Source organism: Nicotiana tabacum, chromosome 22 (genome assembly GCF_000715075.1).
Source record: "Nicotiana tabacum cultivar K326 chromosome 22, ASM71507v2, whole genome shotgun sequence".
NCBI lineage: Eukaryota > Viridiplantae > Streptophyta > Magnoliopsida > Solanales > Solanaceae > Nicotiana > Nicotiana tabacum.
This window is the reverse complement of record NC_134101.1, coordinates 198,040,777-198,051,912: the sequence shown is the minus strand read 5'-3', so window position 1 is coordinate 198,051,912 and position 11,136 is coordinate 198,040,777. Positions and strand designations below refer to the sequence as shown.

General features: G+C 35.6%; 1 protein-coding gene across 2 annotated transcripts; it reads left to right on the top strand.

The window, feature by feature from the left end:
- The first annotated feature begins 3,279 nt into the window (after positions 1–3,279).
- On the top strand, positions 3,280–10,671 carry LOC142176433 (tropinone reductase 1-like). 2 transcript variants are annotated; one of them, XM_075244159.1, is made up of 5 exons: positions 3,280–3,464; positions 3,542–3,749; positions 4,191–4,407; positions 10,069–10,181; positions 10,361–10,671. In XM_075244159.1, exons 1-5 carry the CDS (start codon positions 3,370–3,372, stop codon positions 10,535–10,537), a joined length of 810 nt encoding a protein of 269 aa, XP_075100260.1. In that variant the 5' UTR covers positions 3,280–3,369; the 3' UTR covers positions 10,538–10,671. The 2 variants fall into 2 exon arrangements, with proteins under 2 accessions (XP_075100260.1, XP_075100261.1); XM_075244160.1 differs by lacking the exons at positions 3,280–3,464; positions 10,069–10,181; positions 10,361–10,671 and adding an exon at positions 4,933–9,277 and having other exon boundaries at positions 3,552–3,749.
- Positions 10,672–11,136: the final 465 nt, after the last annotated feature.

The following is an 11,136-nucleotide window of genomic DNA, read 5'->3' as shown; positions in this document are numbered from 1 at the left end:
CATTTGCGAATATTCTGTCGCATTTGCGATGACAGGCCTAAATGGGGAGCATCACATTTGCGAAGAAAAATCTCGCATTTGCGAGGAAGACTTGGCCTGGGCTGTTTCGCATTTGCGACTCATCCCTCGCATTTGTGAGCCAGGATTCGCAAATGCGAAGCCTGCAATAGAACAGTTGAAACCTGCAATTTTTCCAAGTCCAAATTCCACCCTGTGGCCTATCCAAAACTTACCCAAGCCCTCGGGGCTCCAAACCAAATATGCACACCAACCTAAAAATATCATACAGACTCACTCATGCATTCAAATCACCAAAATAACATCAACAACTATGAATTTAGCTTCAAAATCATGAAATTACCTAAGAACTTCAAATTTTCCAATTTTCTCAAATAAGGTCCGATTCATATCATTTCAAGTCTGTTTCTTACCAAATTTCACAGGTTCAACTCAAATCATATATAAGACCTGTACTAGGTTCCGGAACCAAAATACAGGTCGATACCAATTGTTTCAAACATAAATTCTCTTCTTTACTTCATAATTAGTTCAGCAAAACATATTCTTTCAAAAATTTATTTCTCGGGCTTGGGACCTCGGAATTCAATTTCGGGCATATGCCCATGTCCCATATTTTCCTATGGACCCTCCGGACCGTCAAATCATGAGTCCAGGTCCGTTTATCCAAAATGTTGACCGAAGTCAACTTAAATTCATTTTAAGGTCAAAATTCAATATTTGTTTTACAGATTTTCACTTATTGGCTTTCCGGCTACGCGCCCGGACTACACACGTAAATCAAGGTGAGACAGAAATAGGTTTGTAAGGCCTCGTAATACAGAAAGAGGTTCGATTTCAGGCATACACCCAAGTCCCATATTATCCTACGAACCCTCCGGGACCGTCAAATCACGGGTCCGGGTCCATTTACCCAAAATATTGACCGAAGTCAACTTAAATTCATTTTAAGGTCAAAATTCATCATTTTCACAGATTTTCACATATTGGCTTTCTAGCTACGCGCCCAGACTACACACGTAAATCAAGGTGAGACAGAAATAGGTTTGTAAGGCCTCAAAACATAGATTCATCACATAAGCTTAATGACTAGATTCATTTTTCTTATTTAAAATCTGTAGATTTTTATAAATGCTCCTAAATATTTTTCCTTCCAAATTCAAAAACAATTGCAAATGTAATACAAGGTTAATATATATGGATATTATCACAATATATCAATGCTAAATTGATAAGAAAAAAAATTAAAAAATAGGCATATTGGTCTTGTTTACATATTTATTTGACGCGAGGCATACATGCAATGCATGTACCCTAAAATAGTTTATTTAAAAAGTCAGAAGCTTATATTATGTATGTGGTTAAATTAATGTAGAGGTGGCAAATATGGGGGTCAGTCGGATATGAGCAGGTCGAAAATGGGTAATGCAAAAATGGATAAATTATCCAACCCGACTCATATTTAATACGGATAGGAAATGGGTTAACCGACGAATAATATGGATATCCATATTATCCATAGCTTCTTGAATATGATTACTTTTGGGAGAATTTCTAGTCTTCCAAAGTTGAGAAGCCCCCAATTTGAGTCTTTAAAAATAGGAAAATTTTCATAAAGCACTATCTTTTAGAAGTAATTAGTCATCTATAGATACCATTTGCTATATTACGGATTATAGATACCTTTTATGTTGTTATAAGATGTATTTGATGTATTTAAGCTATTGTATTCATAAATACAATAGCAAAAATAGGCGTGAATCAGGGAAGTCCAGCTAATCAGTTGTTGTATTCGAGTGTATTTGACTGTATTTATGGAGTGAAACATGGGATTACAGTTGGACAGATTATTGTATTCAACTGTATTCACGGCGTGAAATAGGGAATTACACTTTTTTAAAATGAAAAGTGAATCAATTAACATAATAGACTCCTAATATAACTCAACAAACTCAATTATAACACACAAACTTTGTATTTTCAGTTATAAAAAAAATTCTCAACCGAAAATACCCCAAAAATATAACAATCTTTAGAGAAATTATATAATACATCTGAATACATAAATTATATTAATTAAAAAAACTTATGAATACATTCATGTCATATAACGAGACAGTGAATAGAATAAAATACATAGAATACAACGGGATACATTGAAATACAATGAGAAAAAAAGATAGTGAATACAATGAAATACATGGAATACAACGAGACACATTGAATTACAATGAAAAAAAGACAATGAATACAATGAAATACATGAAAATACATTGAAATATAATAACAGAAAATCAAGTTGCTCAACCCCAAACTCCATCGTCTTTGTTCAAGAACAAACCAACCGGATTATATGTCGGCGACTGCTGTCTTTGCAATCTTTAGGTTGCCAATGACATTTAGTATAAAAATTATCAGGTCTACCATTCTCAGAACAACGAAAGCCTTCATCCAAGAACTTACAATCCTTTGATTTATACAGTGGATAACTTTTATCCTAAACCCAATTCCCATAAAAAAGATCACAATTTTCTGCTCCCTTTTCCAAAAAATCTAACTTTTCAGTCTTGTTATATGGAACAGACGATCCATTGAGCCCAATCCACGTAGCAAACAAGGATGTTTTGCTGATACAAACGAGGCCCTTTGTTTACTTTTCTATAATCCAATAAAAACAGATACAAGAATAAGCAAACAGTGAAGAAAAAGTAGCCAAGTACACCTGATGATGGCTCAAAAAGCTACAAGCGTTTGAGTTTCTTGAAAATTTTAAATTGGGTCATTGTGTTGAAGAATCTAGGAGATGGGCTTTGCACAAATACGGTGGAAGGAGGAGGGGATCGGAAATTTTAATGGGACGGGGGAAGAGAATGAGATGTATCAAAGTAGAGTGAGAAAGAAAAAAGTGTAACTGATTAGCGTATTTAGTGGCTTAGGGCTAGGAGGTAACCAAAATTAAATATTTTCCTATAAACCTTAAAAAGTATCTATAGAATATAATTTTTTTAAATGATATTTATTTAAAAGAAATAAGGTGTTAACCTTTGTTATAGGAGGTAAAAATTCCATATATAAAGTTAAACCATTAGTTATTCATTGGTTATGCATTTTCTAAGTGGATAATATGGTTCTTATCCATATTTGACCCGTTTTTTCGAAAAATCATTTTAGTTAAAAATATGGGTGAATAACTATTTTTTAATCCATTTTGCCACCACTAATTTAATATTGAAGCTTCTCTTCTCCCAAGTTATTGTTGCACAAATTTCTAATGTACGGATTGTACTATTTAGCAATTTGGTTTGGTTCATCTCCACCCCTCATCCATTTCTAGAAAAAACCGAAAAGCTTATGGCTGAATCACAAGTTAGCGGCGAAGATAGGGGAAGGTTGTGGACACTCAAAGGCACAACTGCACTTGTTACCGGTGGCACTAAAGGCATAGGGTGGGTGACAAATCTTTTCAATGTACTGATCTATTGACGGTGAGATAGCTAATAAAGGTGAATTTTGTTTATTTTAGGTATGCTATAGTTGAAGAATTAGCATATTTTGGAGCAACAATATACACATGTTCACGTAATAAAAAAGAGCTTGACGAATGCTTAGAACAATGGAAGAGCAAGGGATTTCAAGTAGCTGGTACCGTATGCGACCTTATGTCACGTTCCGAGAGGGAGAAGCTTATGGACACTGTTGCCCTTTATTTCAATGGGAGGCTCAACATTTTGGTATGTACCAAAGTAAATCTATCCGAGTCGGATCCAAGATTTAACAAGTTTAAATTATGTGTTCATATTTATTATTTGTTGCGATTATAATACACTTTTACACATAAATTATGCTCTGCTTCAAAGTAGTGGGTTCATATAAACCCTGTACCGTACATTGCTAGCTAAATCGGCCCTTGTAGATACTTCTTTGCTAAATCGAATTATGTATGTTGTCGAAGAAAATTAATAGTCCAATAGGAACTCTTCTACAACCGAATGATCATCAAATGCTTGGATCTGACAATGAACGATGAAAGTGACAAGAATTAGCGAACGGATAACAGGATTTAAAAAGTTTTCTTTTGGATACATGCTGATCTACCTTTGTTTCTTCTCCTTGTAATATGTAATTATTCATCTAACTTGTCGTATTTAATTTCCCTATTGCCAAAATTTTAGGTGAATAATGCTGGGGTGATTACATATAAGGAGGTTATAGACTTCGGTGCCGAGGATTACAACACCATGATGGTTACTAACTTTGAGGCCAGTTACCACTTATCTCAACTTGCATACCCCCTGTTGAAGGTATCAGGAAATGGAAATCTCATCTCCATCTCTTCAATTGCATCTCTTGTAGCGTTACCGGCAATGTCCGTGTATTCTGCAACTAAAGGTAAAATTTAATACCATCGTAAATTTCAATAAAGAACAGGGGATAAAACATTAAGACCAGCAATTGCTTTGGACGACTGAATCTGAATTCCGTAAGAGACATACAATTTTGTAGATAAAATAGTTTTCTAACAATGTTGATTATGAGACAATAAGTTTCTTAATTTTTTTTTAGAGTTTTATACATAATGGACCAAGCCAAAAAGAGTAGTTGGATAACATGTTGATAATGAGACTTAACAAATTTCTTAAAAAATAATTAGAGTTTTAGTAAATAAAACTCCTACTTTTTAGGTTTGTCCTAGTCCTTAGGAAATAGTTTAACGTGATTTTTGTTATCTAGTTTTTAGGAGAAAACTTTGTGGGGTAGTTCCTAATTTTTAGATTAAGTTTTCTATGTTATTTTGTTATAAAAAGACAGCAGTTGCAGCATTGTAGTCAATCAGTCAAGCAATTTCTTCTTCACGTCTATTGCCTCTTTCTCTGCTCTATTTTTCACTTATAAATCTACATCTTCTCTGATCAGTTTTCTATCAGTGGGTATCCAGAGCAAGGTTAGATCCAGAAAAAAGATAAACCCGTAAGAGAGAGAGTTTATCCAAAAACAAAAATATTGTTCTTCATCTATGGCTTCAGAGAGCAATTTTGTGCAAGCAGCTATTCCCCGTTTTGATGGTCACTATGACCATTGGAGTATGCTGATGGAGAATTTCTTACGGTAAAAAGAGTATTGGCCAATTGTTGAAGACGACATTAAAGCGCCAGCAGTAGGCGAAACTTTGACGGATGCTCAAAAGACTGAGTTTGAAGCAAGAAAGTTGAAAGATTTAAAGGCAAAAAATTATCTCTTTCAGGCTATTGAGCGTCCTATCTTGAAAACCATTCTTTGCAAAGAAACTTCCTAGGATATATGAGATTCCATGAAGAAAAAGTATCAAAGCTCTACAAGAGTGAAGTGAGCACAGCTACAAGCCTTGAGGAGGGACTTCGAAACCTTGCAAATGAAGGAAGGGGAATATGTCACCAACTATTGTGCTAGATATATGCAACAAGATGCGATTCCATGGTGAGAACATGGGCGATGTCGTAATAGTGGAAAAGATATTGTGCTCTCTGACACCAAAGTATGATTATGTCGCTTGCTCTATTCAGGAGTCAAAAGACATAGATGTCTTATCACTTGACGAATTGCAGAGCTCCTTATTGGTGCATGAGCAGAAGATGAACCGTAGTTCAACTTCCGTTGAGCAGGCTTTGAAGGCTTCTACTTTTATTTCTTCTTCCAATTCCAGAGGAAGGGGTAGAGGTAGAGGTCGAAGTCGAGGCAGAGGTAGAGGAGATCGTAGAGGTAGAGATTCCTGTAGGAATTTCAAAGCAAATAATGATCAATCTCAAGGCAAAGGCAGAGGTCGAGATTATGACAAATCCAAGATAGAGTGCTATAGATGTCATAAATTTGGTCATTACGCATCTGAATGTTATACTAGGCTGCCTAATGACAATGAAAAGGAAGAGAAGTCCAATTACGCAGAGAACAAGGAAAGTGAGACCTTGTAGGTGTCAATTCAAGTAGTGAAGGAAACCGAGCGAGATGTTTGGTATTTAGACACAGGCTGCACTAATCACATGACTGGAAGTAAGTCTTGCTTTTCTTACTTAAATGAAGGCTTCCATTCTAAAGTTAGTTTTGGTGATTGTTCTACTGTGGATGCAACGGAAAAAGGTGACATCAAGATCAAAACCAAGAATGATTTTGTGGAAACAATCTCTAATGTGTTATATGTTCCTGATTTGAAAAGCAGCTTACTGAGTGTTGGTCAGTTGCAAGAGAAAGGTTATGTCATCACTATTAAGAAGGGTGAGTGTCAAATTTATGACTCTGTGAGAGGAGCTATATCAATAGTTCAGATGAGTTCCAACAGATTATTTCCGATAAAGATTGATAGTATCCAATCTTGTTTGATGACGAAAGTAAAGGATCCCTCATGGTTGTAGCATTTTCGTATGGTTATTTGAGTTTTGGAGGATTGAAGACACTTCTAGAGAAGAACATGGTCACAGGTCTTCCTCAAATTACTGCTCCTTCTCAAATTTGTGAAGAATGTGTTGTTGACAAACAACACCGATCTCAATTCCCGAAAGGCAAATCATGGCGAGCAAATCATGTTTTGGAGTTGGTTCACTCTAACATATGTGGGCCAATAAGACCAATCTCTAATGGAGACAAAATGTATTTATTACCTTCATTGACGATTATTCTAGAAAGACTTGGGTGTATTTTCGGCGAAAAAAATCAGAGGCTTTTAATGTATTTAAAAGCTTCAAAGCTAATGTGGAGAATGAGACAGGAAAGACCATCAAGAGTTTCCGAACAGAACGTGGAGGCGAATATTGCTCTAAGGGATTTGAAGAATTTTGTGGGACTCATGGCATTCGAAAAGAGCTCACAACGGCGTATACACCACAACAAAATGGTGTATCAGAGAGGAAGAATAGAACCATTCTCAACATGGTTCGAAGCTTGCTAGCTCGAGGAAAAGTTCCAAAGACATTTTGGCCAGAAGCAGTAAATTGGAGTATTCATATTTTGAATAGAAGTCCAACATTTGTTATGACTCTAGAGGAGGCTTGGAGTGGAAGGAAACCTGCTGTAGATCATTTTAAAATTTTTGGTTGCGTTGGCTATGCACATATCCCAGACGAGAAGAGGAAGAATCTTGATGACAAAAGCGAGAAGTGTGTCTTTCTTGGTGTTAGCGAGGCATCCAAGGCGTACCAGTTGTTCAATCCATTGACAAAGAAGGCTGTGACTAGCAGAGATGTTATTTTTGATGAAGAAAACTCTTGGGATTGGAATATGCAGTAGTCTATTCCAAACTTAATTGATTATGAAGTCGAAGAAGCATCAATAATACCCGAAAATTCTGAAAATTCTAATCCAGCAGCTGCTGAAACTTCACCCTCAGCTTTGGAAGAAATTGATGCACCAGATGAGTCTCTTCGTCGTGCTCACAAAAGGCCCGTGTGGATGATGGAATATGAAGTAACAGGAATTGATGCAAATGAAGATGATTTTTCCTACTTTGCATTGTTTGCAGATAGTGATCCTACAAATTTTGAAAATGCTATCAAAGAGGAGAAATGGAGGAAAGCTATGGATGACGAAATTGATGCCATTGAAAGAAATGGCACCTGAGAGCTATCAGATCTTCCAAAAGGGCACAAACTATTGGTGTGAAGTGGGTATTCAAGACAAAGCTGAAAGAAGATGGTGAAGTTGACAAGTATAAGGCACGCTTAGTGGCTAAAGGATACAAACAAGAATATGGAATTGACTACACAGAAGTATTTGCTCCGGTTGCAAGACACGATATAATCAGATTGGTGATTGCATTAGCGGCACAGAATTCTTGGCCTATTTTCCAATTAGATGTCAAATCGGCATTTTTGTATGGGCACTTGGAAGAATAGGTGTTTGTAGAGCAACCTCCTGGTTATATAAAAATTGAAAATGAGCATAAGGTGTACAAGTTGAAAAGGCTCTTTACGGACTAAAACAAGCTCCGCGAGCTTGGTATAGTCGTATTGAGGCTTACTTTCTAAAAGTTGGTTTTCTGAAATGTCCATATGAACACTTTCTTTTTGTTAAAATTGGATAATATGGAAAAATACTCATTGTGTGTTTATATGTCAATGATCTTATATTTACTGGGAATGATAGTATCATGTTTGCCGATTTCAAGAAGTCTATGATGGATGAGTTTGAAATGTTCGATCTTGGTAAGATGCATTACTTTCTTGGATTAGAAGTAGTACAATCTGATGATGGAATATTTGTTTCCCAAAAGAAGTATGTACGAGAAATTTTGGACAGGTTCAAGATGCAGAATTGCAATCTCGCCACCACTCCAGTTGAGTTTGGCTTGAAGCTATGCAAAGTTGGAAGCGAAAAGAAGGTGGACAACATATTCTACAAGCAAATTGTAGGTAGTTTGATGTATCTTACTACTATAAGGCCGGACATCATGTATGTTGTAAGTCTCATAAGCAGATATATGGAGAGCCCAACTGAAATTCACCTGCTAGCTGCTAAGAGAATCCTTCGCTACTTACAGGGAACTAAGGATTTTGTTTTGTTCTACAAGAAGGGTGAAAAATCTGATTTGATTGGTTTTACTGACAGTGATTATGCAAGAGATCAAGACGATAGAAGGAGCATTTCATGTTATGTTTTTATGTTAGGTACAGGGGCTGTTTCGTGGTCTTCTAAGAAGCAATCAATTGTCACTTTGTCAAGTACCGAAGCTGAATTTGTTGCTGCTACAACTTGTGCTTGTCAAGCTGTTTGGTTAAGGAGAATTCTTGAAGAACTGAAATTCAAACAAGAAAAAGCAACTACAATTTTCTGTGTCAACAACTCTTCCATCAAGTTGTCAAAGAATCCGGTGCTACATGGAAGAAGCAAACACATTGACGTGAAGTACTCAACAATGAAGGAACAATAGAGCTAGCATATTGCCGGAGTGAAGACCAGCTGGCGGATATTTTCACTAAACCGCTCAAGTTACTTTCTTTCCAAAATTTGAGAAGATTGTTGGGACTTTGCACCATGGAAGAACTCAAGAAATTGAAGATAACCTGAAGCTCGAAAGCTTTCAGTTTAAGGGGTAAATAAAACTCCTACTTTTAGGTTTGTCCTAGTCCTTAGGAAGTAGTTTAACGTGGTTTTTGTTATCTAGTTTTTAGGAGAAAATTTTGTGGGGTAGTTCCTAATTTTTAGATTAAGTTTACTATGTTTTTTTGTTATAAAAAGACTGCAGTTGCAGCATTGTAGTCAATCAGTCAAGCAATTTCTTCTTCATGTCTATTGCCTTTTTCTCTGCTCTATTTTTCACTTATAAATCTACATCCTTCTCTGATCAGTTTTCTATCATAGAGTTGATCATTTTTTTAAATCTTTTTAGTACCAAGTCATTTTTTCACTTCAACGTTATCTAAAGATTATTTACAAGCAACTATTGTTATAAAATACTATAGTTAATGATAAAAATTTTGAGATCAATTGATGAGAATTTGAAAAGTCATTATCTTAACCTTGAATGTTTCTTAAAATATTACCTAATTAAGCTTGGCGAGCTGAATTACGTATCCACTTATGCTGGTGATCAGAGGTAGCAGACTAGTGGTTTGTTGGTGCATACATGACAACCCAAATGTCAATGCTATAATAAAGATTGAGATAAAAACATATAATCTATTAAAAAACTTTAATGCCTCTTATTAAGGTTTAGGTTTAAACCACTAATTTCGTTGAGGGGCCCTAATAAATAAACTATCATTTCGCGATCTTGCCTAATTAAGTAGTAATATTTTTCGTGGTTTTAAGGGTCAATTTTTTTCTTTTATTTTTTAATTTTACATTAAGGGTCCATTTGATGGAAGATTACCATAGTTACTTTGTTGACCCTCAAACAAATTTTTCCCGGATTAAAATCTATTGAGTAAGAATTTGGGAGGAACATGTATAGTGTTTCATGACTTCTAACTGTCAGAAATTTTATGTTTGACTAGACATATAGAAAAAAGAAAGAGAGAAAGAAAAAAGGAGTGTTTATATGTTATGCATATATGACTTATTGATTTTCTCTTTCCCACGGCGTAGCTGCAATGAATCAAATGACAAAAAACTTGGCATGCGAATGGGCTAAGGATAATATTCGTGTTAATGCAGTTGCACCAGCAATCATCGCAACCCCTCTCATAGAAGCAGCAATTGTAAGTTAATTGCCTTATTGCGTCTCTTCGTTTCTGCGGATTTTTACATAAGCATGAAAATAGATTATAGTAATTCAATGAGAAATCCAACTTCATGAGGTCTTTTGTTCGAAAATTTGTTGTCAATATTATTGTATGTAAAAGAATTAACCAAGTTTATCATAAAACTTCCACTGCAGAAAAATCCTGTGCAAAAGGAACAAGTTGACAAGTGTATTGTTCGAACTCCATTGGGCCGACCAGGAAAGCCTAATGAGATTTCATCTATTGTGGCATTCCTTTGCTTCCCCGCTGCTTCATACGTCACAGGCCAGGTCATATTTGCTGATGGAGGATATACGGCAAATGGCTTTTAAAAATTAGTCAGTACGCCCATAAGGGTATCTATTTTTAAGTTGTGTGACATATGGATTAGGTACCAAAAGTTTCTTTGTTGTGCTAATAAATTATGAGATCTGCATTTTAATAGAATGTACTATGTTTGGTTTGCAATGTATAAACTTTGATTTATATTTTCGTACAATTGTTTGGAAGATATATCGTCCCCGTTGTGAAAAGGATAATAAAGTCAATGGAGGAAATTATCTGGTCTATTAACAATATCATCGATTCCGTGTTATCGTTATTTTATTATATCTTATGAAACCACAAAATTTAATGAATTAAGAATTACGAATTGTCAACGAAATAGGCTCATATTGGCCTTCCCAGCTACATTAATTTTTAATTATAAAGGTAGTTACGTTGTTCCCTTTCAATGCCCCATCTCTATTGCACTTCAATCAACCATAAGCCGGCTTCTCCCTTTTTACCGTCATCAATTTCAGTTGCGAGCCACTGTACCTCCTGTACGCTAATTAACTGGTGCCATGAGACTACAAACCCTCTTCATCATTGGAGCTTTTTACATATCAAATTTTTGTTGTTGAGATGAAATGAATTCATTTTAATGATT

Coding starts and splice junctions, on each gene's coding strand:
- LOC142176433 (XM_075244159.1), top strand. CDS start 3,370: ATGGCTGAATCACAAGTTAGCGGCGAAGATAGGGGAAGGTTGTGGACA. Junction 4,408..10,068: donor CGTGTATTCTGCAACTAAAG/GTAAAATTTAAT, acceptor CCCACGGCGTAG/CTGCAATGAATCAAATGACA. Junction 10,182..10,360: donor CTCTCATAGAAGCAGCAATT/GTAAGTTAATTG, acceptor CTTCCACTGCAG/AAAAATCCTGTGCAAAAGGA.